Consider the following 21,543-nt stretch of genomic DNA (forward strand, 5'->3'; position numbering starts at 1 on the left):
CTTATACCCTCATATGGTCTCCTTATTTTTTTTTAATCACATCTTTTCCAAATTAAATTCATTTACGCGTACTTAAAAAATAATAATTATGATGGTGGCGGCGGCGGTGGACATTGACCAAAAAATATTTCGTCATTCACGCATCGAATACATAAATGTGCGTTATTATAATTATCATTATTATTATTATTATTATTATTATTATTACTATTATCCGACGCGAGAATGATTACAATAAAAGCGACCTTAAACCATTTAAAAAAAAAAATAAAATAAAATTTCCCATCGCCCAACAATATCCGCTCTTCTTTAAAGAACGTATAATAAATAAATATTATTTAATGGAATTTATTTATTTATTAAATTTTCTCTCTCTCTCTCTCTCTCTTTATCTATCTCATTTTTCCAATTGATGCCATTTTTTTTCCTATCGTATAATATAATCGTTTGAAAAAATAAATTATAAATAAAAAAAATAATAATAAATTTTTATAAAGAAAATAATCGATGAGTGTGGTCACATGGCACGCTTAAAAAAAAAAAATGGCGTTCGTTAAAAAAAAAATTTAAAATAATTATTTCAAATTTTTTTTTTTTTTTTTAAAACATAAAAACGCATATTAATAGTAATAATAATAATAATAAAATAAAATTTGGCGGGAAAGCCAAAATACAAAAAAATGAAAATAAAAATAAAAATAAAAAACATTAAAAATTTTTTTTTTCCCCCTCCTATTTCCTTAATTTTTTTTTTTTTAAATAAAATTTTTTTAACGGCAAGTCGAAAATAATAATAATAATAATAATAATAATAATAATAATAATAATAACGATCAATTTTACAAAAATTAAAATTTTTTATGTACATAATATTAAAAAAATTTTTTCTCCTCTTTTTTTTTTTAATAATAAAAAATTTAATATTATTTGAAATCTGATTGAATAAGTTTAAAATTATCTTAATCATCATTATCATCATCATCATCATCATCACCATTATTATTATCATTATCATTATCATTAACAATAGTAATTTTCTTCTTTTTTTAAACCCAAAAAGTTTGCCTTATTTTTATATACAAACATTTTTTTTTCTTTTGTCATGAATATTTTCTTTTTCTTTTTCTTCTTTTTAATATTTTTATTAAAAACCACGCCTCGATGATAAAACCACTCCACGCCCCTTTTGTAATAATAATAATAATAATAAAAATTAATACCAAATAAATACTTATGATATGAAATTTACAATTTTTTGTGTAAATGCCATTAACGACGACATATTTGTATTTGTAAGTACAAGGATTAATACATTTCTGTTGTTTCCTTTTTTTTTTTTTTAATTAAGTATTTGACGACAGCAATGATATTGCGGTCGTCAACAACAGCAAAAAACGAGAGGAGGTTTGTGCGCTCGTATAATTTTTCTAAATGGAGAAACAATAAAAAAATTATGAGAGATGCGACAAACGGAAACAAATATTTTTTTTTAATACTGGAAAAAATTTTCTTTTTTTTTCTTTTCTTCTGCTTTTTTTCCTTTTTTCCTTTTCGAATTTTTAAATTTATTTATATATATGGGAAGACTAATTAATTGAAACGAATAAAATTTTCACTCCCCCCTCCCCCCGACATTTTACGTTCGCACCTTATTATTATTAACCTGTAAAAAAATAATTACCGTTGAAAAATAAAAAAAATTTTTTTCTATTGCCGCATCCGTTTCCTGAATTTATTTTGTGTGATTTTCCTTCCGCTTCCGGTTTCCCCCCCACACCTCTCGCGTATTTTTGTTTCGTTTTTTTATATTTTGATTGATTCGAAAATTGATTGATTAATTATGTTAATTTTATTCCCAAAAGAGTCCAAGTGTGTGTTTGTGAACAAATGAGTGAGTGTGTTTGTGTTTGTGTTTGTTTGTATGTGTACGCACACGTACGAAAAATTAAAAAATCATCAAATTTTCCGTCGTGTGACATCATCATCATCATCATCATCAATTTAAGTGCTTTTGCTTATTAATTAATTCGTTCGTGGCAAGCACTTGAACTTTTTTTTTTTTTTTTAATTAATTTAAATTTACAAAATTATTTTTTATTCTTTTTCCACTTTTTCATTTTTATGAAAATTTACTGAACAGAGAGAAAAAAAAATTATTAATAATAATAATAATAAAAAACAGAAAAACGAAAAAAGTTTCTTATTTTCACAGATATTTTGATTATTAAAAAATCATTTTTTTTTTCTTTTACTTTACAAAACCGATTCGATTTGTTCGATTTCTTGTTGTCCTTTTTTCTCGGCCATAGATGACGGATGACTCGCGCTCGGACTCGGTGCCGTTCTCGTAATTTCCGGTATGACGATCCCACCGTTACCCATATCCTCCTCTTCTCCCTCTTCCTCGTCTTCGTCAATGGGCGTGAGTATGTCCTGTTGAATCATCGTCTTTTTCGGTGCCGTGCAACGTTTCATTGCGGGTGCGAGAAAACTCGTTATCGCGGATATGGCAAAAAATCCCGCGGCCATGAAAAAAGTTATTGAATAACTTCCGGTGGCGTCGTAGAGAGCTCCCGCGAGTGGAGAGCCCACGATGGCGGCGCATCCACGAAATAAAATTAATAAACCGAATGCGTTTGTTAATTTATCCAATCCGAGAAGATCGACGAGAATGATCGATGTCAAGGATATATATCCAGCTGATAGAACAAAAAAAAGGAAAAATGATTGACGATTAATTGACGATTGAACGATCATTTAATTACGAATGGTTCAAATGCCATTAACGATTAAAAAAATCGGTTTAATTCTTTTCACAATCAATAAAAAAAAAAAAAACAACAACAATAATGATAATGATAGTAAAACTTACAAATGGCAACTCCAAAAAATACGGACATGGCAATGTAAGAAGTAAAATCTGAGCATAGAGGAGCTGCGGCGACAGCCAAAGTACTGATGACGAGGCAAATATTGTTTAAAAATAATGAATCGACTTTTGGGAAATCGGCAACGTAACCGCAAGTGACACGACCGATAGTGTTCGTGATACCAATGACGGAAAGCAAATAAGATGCCGAACTTGCTGTGACTCCCTGCGAAAAAAAAAAAAAAAATTTCATTTTCGAATCTCAAATAAATAGAAGAAGAAGAAGAAAAAAAAAATGAAGACAAACTTGAGCGATTGCGGCATCGACTAGATAAAAAAATGGAACGTAAAGTCCGGCCATTCCGAACAGGTTGCTGATACCGATGAGCAGGAAAACGGGATCTTTGAGCAATGAAAAATCCATCATGTCGTTGAGAGCCGATTTGAAAGCTTCCGGTAACGTCAAACACGGACACAAATCCGCTGTACGAAAAAAAAAAAAAATTTCATTTCATTGCTCGTTCCACCCTCCTCCATCTTGGAGAAAATAAGAAAACAAATACGTACGTGGGGGACCGCTTTCGACATCTTTCATGCTCATTCCCGTTTGAGTACCGTATCTAGGAAGGGAAACAACACTTTGACGATAATTCGCCAAAGATTTTTGACTTTGATATTCTGGTAAATTGACGACGCTACCCGAATAGAAAATATCTTTACGGGACAGAGGACGAACCAATTCTTTCCGCTCTTTGTGCAAACTCGCTTTCGAAGCTGCGAAACCGACGCTTTCCGTGTCCACCTGGAAAAAAAAAGAGACAAAATGATTATTTATTTACCTCTCTCTTTCTCTCTTTACAGAATAAGGATTAAACGTACGTTCGACCACATGTCATCGCAATTGTTGTTTCCAAACGATGCCGTTGACAATTTTAAGTGCATTGATTTTTTAAGGTCTCCGTTCGACGTCATGCTAGTTCTGCTCGCGTTTTTAATGGCTTGTAGGGTCGGACGATATCTTTCGCTCGCCGATGTTTTACGTATCCTGTCGAAAAATGGTACCGAACCGTTTTTGGGCAAACCGGAAACGTGAGTCGTGAACGACGGTTGCGATGCGTTTCTGGGCATGTTTGATTTGTTGTTGAATTCGCTGTTTTCATCTGTTGCATACACATAACAAAAAAAAAAATTAATGTTTACCACTCTTACACGTCACTCCCCTCCTCCTCCTCCTCCACTTCTCCTTCACGTTCTTTTTCGAAACTCACCTCCACCACCACCTCCTCCTCCTCCTCCTCCTCCACCTTGCTTGCTTTTATCTTTTAAACTTTCTTCTTTTATTTCATCCATTCTTCTACTTTTCCTTCTTTCCGCGACAGGTTTCGAATCCCCCCCATCCGCCACTTTATTGTTAGCCGTGTGTTCGGGACCTTTGACTTCGGATATTGTTGGTAATGTCGGAATGGGAGTGATCGGAGTTCCCGGCATTTGAGACTAAAAACAAAAATTTCAAAAAAAATTATTACGTGAAACTTTTTTTTTTCGCGGGGGGCAGGGGGAAGGAAAATAAAATAAATCAAAATCGTTTTTCATTTACATATATATATATATATATATCGATTATCTTATACGAGTCTAACAGGCAATTCAGAAAAGCTAAATATTATTTTCCGCGTGCAGATATACATTAAAAGCAAGGTCGACGTCATTAAGCAATTATTATTATTATTACGAGACGCCAAGTAAAAAAAACCCATCGTAACCAGGTTGTTTGTTGTTTTGTTTGTACAAATCGATATTTCAATAAATCTTTTTTTTTTTTTTTTTTTTTTTTTATTGTCTAGTTCCACTGACCAATTGATCCAAATTAAAACTCGAATGAACTCCTGGATCGTAATTGTAATTGATTGGCATTTTCATTCTTTTTTCCATCGTTCCATCCGGTAGTTGAACCATGAAAAACGATCCACTTATCGAACCTCTTTCCATTTGATACCTTTTCTCGTCGGCCATTCTCTGGAGCAAAGGTTTCTGCGTTGAAACTTTTGGAAATTCCAAGGGTCTCATGAGTGCTCCAAACACCTGAGAAAAACGGGATGCAAAATTTTTCCTATTAAAAAAACTTTTTTTTTCTTCGCAGTTCGATTCGTTCAGACGGAAAACAAAGAAAAGAAAGAGAGAGAGAGAGAGTTAAGGAAAGAAAAGAAAGACAGAGAAAAAGGCGTTCGATTCTCGGAATTCAATCGAGAGGACACATTCGTCATCAATCATCAATCGCTGATATCAAAATCCCGGTTTTTTTTTATTATCATTCAAGTCTTGGTAAAATATTCCAGAAATTTTCCCGAAAAAAATCATTTTGGGTTAACGACTACGTCATTGTTATGAATCATCATCATCGTCATCGTCATTACCGCACGTTTATTATCATTATCATTTTATCCATTCAAACAAAAAAAAAAAAAAAAGCAGACGACGTATTTATCGTAATCGAATCGAATAGAGAGAGAGAGAGAGAGAAAAGCAAAACTTACGGCGCAATTAAGTATAAAACCGGCCAAAATTAAATTGGCACCCTTCCAGTCGTAGTTTTCCAGGAGCATGGTCACGAACGGAGCAAAAGCAAAAGTTCCAAAACCTGAACCGCAAACAGCAATTCCTGTCGCCAGGGATCGTTTAGTTTCGAAATAATAACCCACGCACACGACGGCCGGAAGGTAAATTAACCCAAATCCGACACCTGAAAAATAAAAAAAAAAAAAAAACATTTTTATTATTCTCCAGATAACGTAATTTCTCCAAAATTTTGTATTTGTTTTCCTTTTTTTTTGGAAAAACAAAACAAAATAATTGCGTAACTCTATTTCCCGTTGGAAACCTTATTTCCTCACGATCGATATAATTTTTTTTTTTTTTAAATTGTTTTCGTTTGTTTCGCTTTGTGACGTCACACAGTTTCAAAAAAAAAAAAAAACTTCTGGAAATTTTTTTTTATATTTTTTTTCTTTCAAGGATTTTTAATCGCCTATTTTCACATTATCTTTGCAAACGATTTCGAAAAAACCTTTTTTTTTTTTCCCGAAACCTTTTTTCATTTCGTTTCATCAAATTCTGAATTATTCTTTTTCATTCAATTCAATTCATTCCCATTCTCTCTCTCTCTCTCTTTTTATTTCTCTTCTTTTAATTTCCTCTTTCATCTTTTTTTTTTTTTAATTTTTTCGCTTTTCCAGAGTTTTCCCTTCGATTGACGGACACATGCAAAAAACGAATAATCCCTCTTTTAATGTAGAAAATGAGATAAATAAATAATTAATTAAAACAAATTTGACCGGATATACAAACGACAAACGCTTTAATTTTTGCAAAAAAAAAAAAAAAATGAATTAAATTTTTTTTTGTTTTGTTTTTTTCCTCGTTTATTAATTTTTTTTTATTTTTTTTTTAAAAAAAAGTTTCTTGGGAAATCTTTCTTTCTTTCTTTTCTCCTTTTCCCCTGCCCCCTTCCCCCTCCCCGTTTGACGTTGTTTACATTTTCGAAAGGTTCCTCCCGGAAATTATTACAATTCGAACGAAGAAACCTTTTTAATTTATTATTTACGCAAACATACCCACGCGCACGCATTTTGCTCATGACGAAATTTGACGTCGAATTAAAATTTAAAAAAAAAAAAAAAAAAATTAATCATATCCGGTTTGAAATGAAGAAGGCGGGAAAATTAGAAAAAGGATAAAAGCTACTGAGGAGCGTCAACAGGAAATTCGTTTCATCGTTAAAACTCTCTTCGAAAATCTCGACGAGATGGAAGGAAAAATGGCCGACGAACAAACAACGAAACGTTTGTTTAATTTGACGAAAAAAAAACCAATCTTTCACCCTTTAATGCTTCGGCAAACGTGTTTAAATATTTTTACAAATGTCAGAGCAACAAACAAACAAACAAATTTTTGTTTTTAACGACATTTTCCACACTTTTCCAAATTATTTTCTCCGTGAGAATGATGAGGAACGAAAGGGTGAGTAAAAACGAAGAAAAGAAGGTTACGAAAACGCAAAGAAAAGTTCAAAAATGCTAACTTTGGACTTCAAAACAAAAACAAAAACAAACAAACAAACGAATGAAAATAATATTAAAAAAATTAATTTTTATGAATCCCGGCTACTACGACAAGGACGAAACTTTTAAGTGTGACAAGGTGAAAAAAAAAAAAAAAAAAACGGAAGTAATATTTTTTTTTTATTAATAATTAAATTAAAATTTTCATTTCATTTAGAAAAAAAGGAAAATCACGAAACCTTTTCCGACAGACTTTCGACTACGTTTCCAATCTCGTCTGTCGCAGCAACAACAACAACAACAACAAAATTTACGACGACATTCGACGTCGCGACGATCAATGATTCAATTAACCCCATAAAACTTATAATAAAAAAAAAAAAAAACGTTTATCGTTTTCAATAATGGCCCCCCGATACATAATATATACGATTCGAAAATTAATAAAGGATGATGCGACATCGAACAAACAAATAAACAAACAAAATCCTCGAAAATTTTCGCATTCGCTCTTGTTTGTCTTACAACAAACACACATTCACGAAAACAAAAGAATTTCTAATGAAAATAATCCCTGCACAGCAAACGGAAATATTTTCCACGGAAAACAACAAAAACTAAATTCGTTTTTTTTAACTTCAGTGCTGCCAATGTAAAAAAATAAATCGAAAATTCCGTTTTATATAAAAAAAAAAAAAAAAAAAAAAAAAAAAGAGAAAGAGAGAAAAAAAAACAATAAATACGGTAAACAAGGAAAAACAAATTTGTGTACCTGAAACAATATTAACTTACCGTTAACCTTCGACCCCGTTAATAAATAAAACACAAATAATAATAATAATAATTTTCTTTTTTTTGTTATCATTTATTGTTGTTTGTTTAGTGCGTCGCTCTCAGTTATAAAAAAAAAAAAAAAAACAAACAAAAAAAATTTACAAAAGGATTTTTTTTTACGGTGTTTTTATGAAGCAAACAATATGATTTACATGCGACAGTTTTTTTTTTTTTTCCTTTTTTTCCACTTTGACAAAATACTTAAAACCTCTTTTTGAAATGAGTAAAGCGGAAAAATAATGAGGGACCGGAACCGGAACCGAGTCGAAAACAAAAAACAAAAAAAAAAAAAGAAACAAAAATCGGATTACGCCAAGACAACCGAAACAAAGTCGAAAATTTTTTTTTTTCTCTCTACCGGAAAAGCGGAAATAATTTAAAAATTAAATCTAAAAAAAAAAAAGAGAAAAAGGAAGCGAACGGAAGGTTCAACAAGACAATCCGAACGGGAGGTTAAAAAAAAAATTGGGCGACCTAAAATAAAAAGGACAAAATCAAAGGAAATCTAAAAAAAAAAAAAAAATAAAAATAAAATCGAAATCCAACCTTTCTAACGCAAGCAACAATTGGTTTTCCTTTTTTTTTCTCTTTTTATTTTATTTAAATTTTTTTCCATTTTCTTTCGTACCCTCTCCCTCTTCCCCTTCCTACCCTCGCCCTAAATTTTCCGCGAAACGAAATTTTCATTTTCATCAATAACGCAATAAAAAAAAAAAAAATCTTTGTACGTGAAACCTATGGCGCGGCCTGACGGAAACGATTCGTTGACGGAAGCGAGCGACGTTGCCGGTTGGAGCGGAAATAAAGCAGAAGACAAAGAGAAAAAAAAACAATTTTTCCAAAGCCTTCAAGATAAGAAAAAACGTTTCGTGTTGTCGACGAAAGAACATCAATAAAATTAAAATAATTTATTGATTTTATTCAGCAAAAAAATAATAATAATACAAATGCAAAACCTTTGACCTTTAATCCAATTCATTATTGTCAAATTCAAAAAAATATTATATACGATAATAATAATAATAATAATAATGATGATGATGATGATGATGATGATGATGATGACGACGATGACGACGATCATCATCATGACGTCATGATTTACGCATTTAAATCAACAAGGGCTTATTATTATTATTATTATTACTAATTTTTTTTTTTTTTCACAGAAACCGTTTCGAGGGGCGGGGCGGGGAAGGAAGTGGGAAAGAAACGAGCGGAAATGGAGAGAAATGGGACGAATGTAAAAAAAAAAAAAAACTAATTATTCGAATCACGAAATTCGAGAGACTCCGACAACAAACAAACAAACAAAAAAAAAATTTTTTTTTTTTTTAATTTAAGAACAAACGTTTCGCATACGCAAAAACATCAATTTTCATTTATCGATCGATCGATTTATCGATAAATCGACGGTTATTTATTTTTTTAAAGTTTATTTCGGCCTTGTCGAATTTTTTGAATTCAGGTTTTTTGTTTTTTGTCAAAGTGACCACCGTCGTCGTCGTTGTCACCGTCGTCGACGACGTTCAACATTTAATTTCCCAAAAAGAAAATTCAACTCACAGACCCTGACCCAAATAATTTAATAGTTTTCACGTTGAAACGACTCTCGAATAATAATAATAATTATAATTTTTTTTCTCTTTTTCTTTTTCCATTTTTTTTCAAGCGATTTTTTTTTTTTTTTTTTTTTTAGGAGAAAGAGAGAAAGAATGAAAAAGAAAAGAAATTAAAGGAAAAAAGGAAGAAAGAAAATTCAAGGAAACGAACGAACGGAAATCCTAATTATTATTATTATTATTTTTACTTTTCGGCGGTTTTTTTAAATAAATATTAGAAGAAAAAAAAATTGTTTGGAACACGATTAAATAATTTTTTTTTTTTTACGCTCTCCAGATGACCCCCCGCGTGACATTTTCGAACGAATCCCAAAAAACTATTACGTCACAACCTGTAACGACAAACAATAAAATGTATTTCGTAACAAAAAAAAAAAAAATGTTTCACTCGAAAATTCCAAAATATAACCTGGAAAATATAAACAATCGATTTTCTCTCAGAGTGTATAAAATTGTTTCGTACAACAATGCAACAAACAACATGTCCGCCTTTTCGTTGTTTTTCATTCAATTCTATCATTTTTCAAAAAATTTTAATACAAACAACAAACGGGTGATGATCGAATGGATGGATGGATCGTCATCGTTTTAATGACGACGCCCGTTTTGAAAATAGAAAAAATTAAAATAAATGAGAAAACAAAATTAAAAATGTGAAAAGGTTAATCGGGGGAAGGGGGAGGAGGTGGAAGGAAAGGATTACAACTGATTATTAACTAACAATAAGAAATGAGATTCGACGATGAGATATACTCCCCCCCCTAACGTTCAGCATCTTTCAGGCACAAAGTTAATTTTTTTTTTTTTTTTTTTTTACACGTTAATGAATGATAATCGTTTTAAAAACTATCCTTGTTGTTGTTATTGTTGTTGTTATTATTGTTATCACGGTTATTATTTATTTGTTTGTTTGTTTGTTGTGCCAATTTCCATTCGAAATGGAAATTGACCGAAACTTTTCGGCACGCGTAATTAATTACTCTCGTCGTCGACGAGGAGTTTTAAATTAAACAAAAATTTAAAAAAAAAACTTTTTCTAATTTTTTTATTTTTTACGAGTTAGAAAATTTTCGACATCACTCTCTTTCCCGACCTTTTTCCCCCCTTTTCCACCCCCTAACCCCTAAAGGATTTTCCAGGGGAGAGATCAATAACCTTTTTTGCAAATCGTTATTAACGTTTATCACGATAAATTTTTAAATTAAATCCCGACGTTTGCAAAAGCGTGGAAGAAAAAAAAAAAATTTTTTTTTTTCTGGAAAAATAAACACGATTTCAATCGAATGAATTTTCTTAAAAAATTTTACCCCCTCCCCCTCCTCTCTACTCCCCGCCTCCGGATGTCTTGCAAAAAAAATAACAAAAAAAACGTGTTTTTAGAATTTTGTCGACACGATTTTTACTTCACTCCCTTGAGGTCTTTGACTTGGCTTTTTTTTGCGAATAAAAAATTATTCGTACGTTTCACTCTCTCTCTCTCCCTCTCTCTCTTTCTCACTCACTCGCGAATCTAATACGTTTAATCGATGGAGATTTTCACACTTGGAAAAAGAAAAAAAAAAACAGGTTAGCCAATTCCAGATTTTATTATTATTATTATTATTATAATACCACGTCTTGATTTTAAATTTGAATTAATTGTGTTAAACAAACCGTTGAACCCCCGTACTTTGCTTTCGTACGACAGGAAAAGCAACTCAAAAACTTCAGGTTGGCCAAATTTAAAAAAAAAAAAACGTTTGTAATTTGGTCTTTTGTATCACCACTAACCTTTCCCGCAATGTACCTCCGAACCGAAAATAAAAAATAATGATAATGATTTTTCCGACGGTTTATTATTATTATTATTATTATTATGGAAAAGCAAAATTGAAATTTTTCGCCGTACCTGTCGCGTTTCCGCCCTGTTTCAAATTTCACCATTTTCCATCGCGTGAAAAATCAAACAATTAACACGCAATTTTTTTTATTTTTTATTTTTATCGTTCGATTCGTCGTGGCGTTAGAAATTGAGACACCGGAAATAATTTTAAAATTTTATTTTTTATTATTATAGTTTCGTTTAATTTATCGACGACGAGAACCAAATCTTCACGGTTATTTCCCCCTCCCCCCTCCCCGGAAAATCGTGGCAACAACTTTTGTCATTCACTTATGATGAAATCGATACGATGAACTACGATACGTCAACTACAGCAAAACAAACATCCTCCACGCGATCTTATTTCATAGGAAACGCACGCACGCACACACACGCGCGTACACGCACGCATACACACACGCAAACAAACAATTTTTTTTTTTTTTTTTCGGGTTTGAATATTTAGAATTTTAACTTAATCATCGAATCGCATGAGTATCGAAGCAGGGGGAGAGAAGGCGGGGGAATGGGGGGATTTTTTTTGAGTTATATCCCCGGGAACGAATGACAAAAATTGAGTGATCCGAAGGAATATAGACCCCGTGTCGATAAGTACAAGACGAAAACTTTAAAAAAAATTTTCACTGATAACCTTATCAATCAACCTTTTTTTTCCATAAGAAAAACCCCTCATTAATTTCGTATTGTTCGAGTGAAACACAAAATAATAATAATAATAATAATTAAAAATCCCTTTTTCTTCTTCTTTTTTTATTTTAAATCGCTCCGGTAATTTTTTTTTTTTTTTTTTACCCGTTTCATCGTTATCCCGAGGGAAAATTCAAATAATAATAATGATAATAATAATGGTAATAATAAATCGTGTTTCGGGTTTAATCGTGCGAATACTTTTTTGTATTCGATTAAAAAAAAAAAAAAAAAACCTTGACGTCGAAACGAAACCTGAAGGTCGAAAAGGCAAATTTCTTAATAAAAAGAAAAAAAATACGAAACAAAAGGATTTTCGACGTTCGGTTCATCGGGGGGGGGGGGAGAAAGAGAGAGAGAGAGAGAAAAAATGTTACAAACGAGGAAGCGAAAAAAAATAAATAAAAAAAATTCGTGTAAAGAAAATTTCATCGGATGATTTTCTATATCCAACAATTTATCCTTCTCTCTTTCTTTCTCTCTCTCTCTCTCTCTCTCTCTCTCTCTCTTCTAACCGATAAGATAATCTTCAAGGTCGCTAATACGTGTGTGCGCGTGTGATAAACCAATATTATCTCTGATTTGTTTAAATTTAAAAAAAAAACAATTACGATAATAACGAACAGAGATTTGTCGTACTTCTTTTTCTTTACGAGCCTTAAATATAATAATAATAATAATGGGGGGGGGGTGGGGATTCGCGTACCCGGGAGAACACCTTTTGTATATGAAAAACTTTCTTACCTGACTCCGAATCAACAACATTATTATGCGAGTTTCAAGGTTGTTAATGTTTTTCATGTTGTTGTTGTTAAATAATAATTATTATTCAAGTTCACGGTTCGACTCAAACGTAAAATTAAAAAAAAATCCCGTTTCAAAAACGAAATCCACAATAATGGAAAGAAAATTGATTTCCTAATTCGAATGTACGTTTAACAACGGTGCCAATTATTTCCTAACAATCGCAACAACAACAACAACAACAACAAACGCAACCACGCAATCCTTCTCTCTTTCTCTCTCTCCCCTCAACCTTGATCCCATAATTTTTTTTTCTTTTTTTTGAAAATCCAAAGAATGAGAACAAGAAAAAAAAAATGGCGAACTTAACGGCGGTTCCCTGCAAAAATATCTCTGCTAAGAAAGAGAAAGAAGGAAAAAAGAAAAAGAAAAAAAAGGGAACACAAGCGGAAGAGCACGCGTTGTAAATGGGCGCCATTGCGGGTGAGACGTCGGGGCGCCATTTTCCGAACTTTCTTTATTTTCCCCGTTCACGTAGAAATTTTTTTTTTTTTTTTACTCTTTTCCTTTGTTTTTTTTTTTTTGTGCGACAGATTTTTTTTTCTCTCTCTCTCTCTCTCTCTCTCTTTGATTTTGATTGACGGATCGTTAATTAACCGATGTAAATTATTATTACGATTGGAGAGGGAGAGAGAAAAAAAAACGGTTCAAGGTTTCGCCCTGCCTTAAAGTTTTACGAGGTACTTTTTGCTTTTTAATAAGCGATATATCGAAGGTTACGTTCGCCTACGAGCCTGCTCCCCAACCTGACCGAAGGGAAAACCATTCAATGCGTCCGATGGCTATAAAGAAAACAATAAAAACTTTTTGCGTTTCAACCTTTTCCTCCATTTTTCCATTTTGTTCTTCCTCCTTCTCCTTCATGACGAATGAATCACAAATTAAAATTTCTTTATAGGTCATCCTCCCTCCACCCCCTCCCAACCCTATTTAATCCACTCGAAAAAAAAAGAATAAAATAAAATAAAATAAAAGTTTCTCCCACGGCACTCTGTCAATTAAATAAATTTCTTTCTCCCTTCGAATTGTTTAAAAAAAAAAAAGAAGCCATGATGAATCTTTTGAGAACAATTATTTTTAAAATAATTTATTTCAATAAAAAAAAAAAAAAAAAAGAGTTCACAACCCATACAAGAGAATTTTCTGTCGTCATCATCATCGTCGTCCACTCAAAATTACATAACAAACAATTGGTAATTTATTTTAAGCTGGAAAAGGGATTCGAAAGAAAGAGAGAGAGAGAGAGAGGAAATGAATCATTTCCATGTTGCTCACTGAGTAATTCGTTAAATATTAATAATAAATCCGTGGCGAAACAATTTTTTTTTTTTTTTTTTTTTTACTTTCGATGACAAAACAATTTCATTTCACCAGAATGACGACAATTATTATTAATATTTGAATAAAATAAAAAAAAAAATTTGCTGCCGTCGACGATTATTTATTTAATATGTAAACCGAAGCAAAAATCATCGTGGAAGAAAGAGAGAGAACTTAATAACAATATGACGATATTTCGACACTCGGCCCCAGGTGATCAAAGGTCACGCTCTCGGGAAAAACATCCCTTTCCTCTCGTTTTAATTACTTTTGTTCGTGCGTTGTTAATTATTTTAGTGCACTTACCCCCCATAAATCCGTAGAGCATCATGAGAGCTCCGATATTGGGTGAAAATGTGCTGAAAGCAAAGGAAACGCATCCGATTATAGATCCGGCGATGCAAACAGCTCGACATCCGTATTTATTCGTCAGAGCACTCACGACGGGACCTGAAAACATTCATTAAAAACTCTTTTGAAATGTGCAACGATGACAAGTATAAACAAAAAGCGCGGAAGGGGAAAGAGGAAAGGAGGAGGAGAGAAAGAGGGACAGAGAAGGAGAGAAAACTTTGTGTGTTTCCCAAAAGGCTCAAACATTTATAAAAAAAAAAAAGTCAATTTTTTTTTAGAGAAAAAGAGAGAGAGGGGGAAGGTGATTTACCTGCGCACAAATACATTCCGGATAAGAGGGATCCGACCCATGATGCCGTTCCGGTACCCGTATTAAAATACACAACGAACTCTCCTAAAAAAATTCCAAAAGTGTAAGCGATGCCATCGACGATCATGTTGCACATGAAGCTGGCGAAAACAATGACCCAGCCGTAACCGCCGTCCGGCGGTGCTGGTACGTCGTGGTATTCGCAATACGAGAGAACATCTTCGTCCGGAGGACTCAAACATTCTTGTTCCTCTCTATCATCTTCGCCTCTTGAGCATTCGCTCTCTGTCTGCAATTAAAAAATATTAATTAATTAATTAATAATAACGCACGCACGCACGCACGCAAACACACACAAAAATCACTTGTTTGCCGTTAATGACTTCCTGTTTTCAGTTTTGCCAACCCAAAAGTTCGATGGCGTTTTTTTTTTTTCTTTGTTCACAAAAAACAAAATGCGTTTCGGTCTCATAACGTTTTCATTTTCCAACGTTAAAAGTTGCCAAAAAAATAAAAAAAAAACTTATCCGTCACCATCAATTATAACCATTTGACTAATTAAAAAAAACAATTATTATTATTATTATCATTATTATTATTACTATTATTATTATCATTAGCCAAAAGTCAAAGAAACAAATTAAAAGGCAGGCAATTTTTTTTGTGAATGTGAAGAAAAAAAATTGTTTTTTTTTTTTTTTTTTTTTTTTTTTTTTGACAAGAAAAAATAATTGAGAGGGGGCGGGATAGGGAAGGAGAGGAAGGGAGGAGAGAGTGGGAAGAACGGGAGGAACAGAAAAAAAAATTTGCAAAAATTTTTCTTTGGCAAAAAAATTTTTTTTTCCCGATTTCCGCTTTCTTTTGATTTTCTTTTTCTTCTTTTTCTTTTGAATTTCCTCTTGTATTCATACCATTTTCCCAAAAATTTTCCATTTCGCCCCCCTTCCTCCCCTCCTCTTTTCCCATTCCCGTCCAAAAACAATCTCGCAAAAGAAAATTTCAAAGTTATTTTTTTCATTCACGCCCGTTCGACTTGTTGTCGTCCTTCGACATTTTTCCCACCTTTTTTTTTTCTTTTTCTTCTTCTTCTTTTGCATTATCGAATTAAATTTTTTGAAAAATTATTTTTCTCTTTTGTTTTGTTTTGTTTTCGAGTTTTTCGACTTCCAACGAAATAATAATAATAATAATAATAACATTAATAAAATTAATTACGAAAGAATTTTAATTCCGTCATTTTCAAAATTTTTCTTTTTTTTGTTTTGTTTTGCTTGTTTGTTTTTGTTTCTTGCGAACTTTTTGTCTCTTTTTTTTACTTTTTTTTCTCTCTCTCTTTTAAGTTGTAGTTTTTCTAAAAAAAACCGACCTTATTTTAACTACAAATCGAAAAATCGCGAATCGAATCCTTCGATCGAAGTTTTTCTCTTTCTACGTTTTTCTATCTTTCGAGTTTTAAAGATTTTTCCACTCGAAATTACATGAAAAAAAAAAAACAAATTGATATTTATTATTATTATTATTATTATTATTATTATTATTATTATTATTATTATTATTATTATTATTATTATTATTTTATTAATTTTCTGATAAGTTAAGAACTTTCTGAGGACGTGTGACGTAGAACGTTCGTTCGTTTACTCGCGTGTGTAAATGGGACTCCTTATCACACACACACTCCGACCGTTTAAATTTCAAACATCTTTTTCATTTTAATCTTTTTACACGAGTGTTCCCTCCCCCTCTTCCCCTCTCTCTCTCTCTCTTTACAAAGTGGAGGATTTTCTTCAAAATTCAAAAAAAAATAAAAAAAATAATAAAATAATAAAATTATAATTTTCCTTATCAAATTTTATCGTAAACACTCGAATAAGGTAAAATTATCGATGCGAAATAATAATAATAATAATAATAATAATAATAATAATAATAATAATAATAATAATATTAATAATAATAAATTTCCGTAAATTATTTAAAAAAACAAAAAAAACTCGACAGGGATTCATTTATCATTTTCGATATAATAAATCGAATCCGTTACGACAACGACGACAAAATATTTAATTTAAAAAAAAAAAAAAAAATTTTTTTTCTTCTTTTATTTATTTTACTTTCATTATCATTATCATTATCATAATCATCGTAATCATTATTATCATTATTAATCGCAATAAATCTAAATAAGAGTCGAGTGTAACAATAATAATTAATTTATTTATCAAAACGTAATTGATTTAAAAAAAAAAAAAAATTTATTTCCTCGTAAATTTTTTATATGACTAATATTAATGATAATAATAATAATAATAATAAGTTACTGATAATAAGTTATTGATAATAACTTATTATTTTTAACAGTGTCACGTGTTATTGTAATATAACTTGGAAAAAAAAAAAATTTCCAATATTCTGTCACATTCTCTCTTCTCCCATCTCATCTCATCTTATTCCATCCCATCCCCTCTTCCCCTCCCCCTACTCCCTATTTTAGCACATGAAACGCGGAACGAAAAAAATAGCGTAACCGTCTTGAAACCGGAAGAAGAAGAAGAAGAATCGGCTTTATACGATTTTTTTTTCGGTATCGAAAACAGTCGGTGGGGGGATACGTGCGCGGCACTTCGAGCAAAATATTAATAAAAAAAGAAAGAGAGAGAGAGAGGAAGAGATATAAGAAAAAAAAACGTTAAAAAATCCCACATCAAACTCAGCCATTAATTTTTTTATTGTGTACGAACGAAAGTCGCAGAATGAAAAATTCAACAAAAAAACAAAAAAAAAAAAAAAATTCGCAATAGAAAGTTTTATTGACGATGACGATGATGACGATAATAATAATAATAATAATAATAATGATAATAATAATAATAAGCACGACACAACGAATAAAAAATAAAACTGGATAAAAAAAAAAAACAATTTATTATTGATCGTTTTTCATCCGAAATCGATAATGCCACGAAAACGTATGGAGAAAATCCAATAAAATTTTTTTTTTTTTTTTCCAGTTTTAATTTTTATTCTTTTCACGGTCGTATTTCGTTTTTTTTTTTCCATTTTCGTATTCTGGAAAAAAAAACGTACGGTGAGTTCCTGGAAAATTTTTCTCCCCCATTCGTGCCGCAAACCGACACAAATCGTCAAATTTTCCTCATATTTTGTGATCAGAAATTCAAATTTCATTCGTTCAATGCGTTTTGCACACTCTTATCATTATCATTATTATTATTTAAGATAGGTGCGGTTATCAATAATCACAAAGTTTTTTTTTTATTTGACGACAATAAAATTTTAAAATTTTTTTACAAATTCCTATAGTCGTCGTCGTCGTCGTCGTCGTCGAGCGAGTTTATCAGGTGAATATAGATGCGAATACTTTAATCATATCTAAAGCTCTATTTGATAACGACAATTATTTATTTATTTATCTCTTTCTCTCTCTCTCTCATTTCCACTTAAGGTCATCATCATCATCATCATTATAATTACGACGACGAGGCATTTAATTTACTTAATAATTTTTTTTTTTAATTGCTATCACGCGAAATTCATATTTTATACTTCCTTCTATTTTAAAATGTATGAAAGCACGCGCACGCGCACGCACCCACACGCACGTGCAAAAAATTAAAAAATTCAAAACCTATGAGAGACCCTTTAGCGCTTTCTCCAGCGAGAAAAAAAAAAAAGAAGAAAAAATAAGAAAAAAGTTTTTAAAACTTTGGCTCGAAAACATTTTCCCCCGCCCCCGCTCTCTCTCCCTCCCCCTTCAATTCTTCTGTTAGGGCTCCCCTTTTACTTATTACATTTATTTAAAACATTCTATCGTTAGTTATTATCATTATTCAATTATTTAAAAAATTATCAAAATCGGATGCGCACACACACAAATTACTTTTATCAATTTAATATTAATTTATTGACTTTTGACCTCTCCCCTCCCCTCCCGACTTGAGATGACCTTCTCGTAATAATAACATCTGGCACATTATGATGATGTATTCGTCAGTCAGTCAGTTTCTTCCGTTTTTCTTTTTTTTTTTTTAAACAATTACTCCTTAAGGAGAGAAAGAGAGAGAGAGAGAGAGCGAAGGGAGGAGGAGGGGGGTAACCGCGAGAATCATCATCATCATTCGCATCGATTCTCAACAGATTTTGCAAAAAAAAATAAACCAATCAAAAAACGTGTCTGTCATCAGTTTCGCGATCGAACAACAAAAAAAAAAAAAGGAATAAATGAATAATTTTGCGACTGCAAGGCCGTTATTTTATAAAAAAAAAACAAAAACATTGTAGTAGTAATGATGATGATGATAATATTGTCACGAACGATTCATTCGATTGCATTTTAAGACGTTTTAAATTAAAAAAAAAGTCTTTGGCACACATTTGCCTCGCGTAACGTTCGAACAATGACAAGGAAATAATGAAAGAACGTTAAAAAACCTCCCAAATGTCAAAGACACCTCGCATTCTAATTCGCATACACACACGCGCACACGCACACATTCATTATTTCCTGCTTTTGTGCGACAAAACCCGGGAGGGGGCGTTGATCCTTATTTACAAAAGAACGACAAACGCTTTTTTACCGACATTATTTAACGATTAGAAAAAAAAATCCTAAACACCCAAACTGATCGAGAGAGAAAGAGAGAGAGACTGAGAGAAAAATTATCATCATCATCACGGCCACCCATTTTTTTTTTTTTTTTTTAACGGTGATCATTACAAAAACGTTCCAGCCTTAGACTTAAATTTTGCGTGTCACGGCAACCCATAAAAAAAAAAAAAAACGACACGATATTTTTTTTTTTTTTTTTTTTAAATTTTATTAATTAATTACAAGCCGTTTTTATATTTTTTTAAACTTCGATCGATCGATCGATACATCGATTGCGCTTTTACGACCATTTTGAACGTTCGATTTTTTTATAAATTATATATAAAAAAAACAAGTCGCGCAACGAATATTTTCAACGACCTTCATTTTTCACGTAACGCACAGGTAAGAAAAATCAAAGCGAAAAAAAAAAAATGGCGGCGAAGAACGAGTTTAAAAAAATTCTATCTAATTAAATAGAAATAAAAATAATAATAATAATAATAATAATAATAACAACATTAAATTTAACGTTACCGAACACAAAGACTGAGGTCAGTTTTTTATTTTTTTTTACGATTGCATTCAACAAAGGTCAATGATGATGATGATGATGATGAAAATTTTAATTTCTTTTTTTTTTCCAATTTTTTTCCCGATTTAAAAATTTTTTTATTTTTTTTCATTTCGATAAAGTCTAAAAAAAAACATCAACAAAAATCTATTTTAGTTTGGCCAAGGTCCTTTTTTTTTTTGATGGTAGCAGACGACGACGTGAAACAACAACAACAAAACGCTTAGTTTGGCACACGCCGTTATTAATTTAAAAGGTAATTCGGCTTCCGGTTTTTCTTTAAAAAAAAAAACGATCGATAAATCAATCGATGACGTTTTTTCTTTCTTTTATTTCCCTAACTTACATAAAATTATTTTAAAAAAAAAACTTATTTTAAAAATAAAAAACAAACCAAATCGAAAAAAAAAAAAATTAATTTAAACAAAAAAGAAAGAGAAAGAGGGGGGGGAAAGAAAAATGCTGTCGATTTTCAGAAAAAAAAAAAGAAAAACAAATGAAATCACGTTCTAATTTAGAAACGAAAAAAAAAAAAAAAAGAAAAGAAAAAAAATTTTACGAAAAACAGGAAAAGTTTGCCTGCTTGGTTGCGTCGACAGCGAAGCCAAAAATTGTCTCATCTAAATTATTTTCGAAAAAAAAAGGGAAGGGAGGAGGGAGGAAGGGAAAAAGAAACGAAGGAGGAGCGATCATGCAAATGGTGAAATCAACAAAAAAAGAAAAATGTCTACTTTTACTACCATCATCATCATTATTATTTTTAATATTTCAAATGGATTCGAATGTTTAAATAATTTTTTTTTCTCCATGTTTTGTTAATAAAATAGGAAGGGGGGCGTCGCATAGATTTCAAACGCTAATTAACTTTTATTCAAATTGAAAAAAAATTTTCATTCATTAACATTAATAATAATAATAATAATAATAATAATAATAATAATAATAAAAATATACATATATTAATTCGAAATTTTCGAATCAAAATTTTCATCCCGCCAAAAAAAAAAAAGGAAAAAAAAAGAAAGAAAAGCAATCAAATCCTTTTTTTCTTTTTTTTTTATTGGTTAATAAATTTCGCAATAATAATAAAAATTCCAGGTAAAATTAATAAAGTTGGCAGAAGAAGAAAAACGAACACGCTCAGAGAGAGTGAGAGGAAGAGAGAGAAAGACGAACGCGGACAGAGAGCGAGAGAAGGAGAGAGAAATACGAGGTAGGGGAAAAAAGAAAAAACGTTACATCAAATTTTCCAATAATAATAATAATAATAATGAGCAACGTATTCGATAACTGGCACGAACGTAAAAAAAAAAAATTTCCCACTCAAAACGACGTTCGTCCGTTGTGTGACATTTACGACGTTCCTTCGTCTCTTTTTGTTTTGTTAACAAAGACGTTCGTCCAAATTATTCAAAAAAAAAAAAAAAAAAAAAAAAGCAGAAGACGCGTGACGACATTTCCACGCACTTACGACGACAATTCATCGTGAACATCTTCTCTTGAAAAAAAAAACAAAAAAACATTTCGTCAAATCTCTCGTTTGTATTCCTACCGGAAAATACCATCTCATTCATCATCTTAGCAACACTCCTCACAATATGGATGCACCTCCTCAAAAAAAAA

At 31.4% G+C, this 21,543-nt stretch overlaps 1 protein-coding gene across 1 annotated transcript; it reads right to left on the minus strand.

Moving 5' to 3' along the window:
• Positions 1-2,253: 2,253 nt before the first annotated feature.
• On the minus strand, positions 2,254-15,212 carry Phum_PHUM517490 (monocarboxylate transporter, putative; the record flags this gene model as incomplete). The annotated part of the gene is made up of 11 exons (XM_002431219.1): positions 2,254-2,699; positions 2,873-3,095; positions 3,177-3,352; positions 3,437-3,630; positions 3,786-4,029; positions 4,198-4,363; positions 4,724-4,951; positions 5,404-5,609; positions 14,383-14,526; positions 14,741-15,029; positions 15,147-15,212. 11 exons carry the CDS (start codon positions 15,210-15,212, stop codon positions 2,254-2,256), a joined length of 2,382 nt encoding a protein of 793 aa, XP_002431264.1.
• Positions 15,213-21,543: the final 6,331 nt, after the last annotated feature.

Source organism: Pediculus humanus, genomic scaffold, assembly GCF_000006295.1.
Source record: "Pediculus humanus corporis 1103172108282 genomic scaffold, whole genome shotgun sequence".
Classification (NCBI taxonomy): Eukaryota; Metazoa; Arthropoda; class Insecta; order Psocodea; family Pediculidae; genus Pediculus; species Pediculus humanus.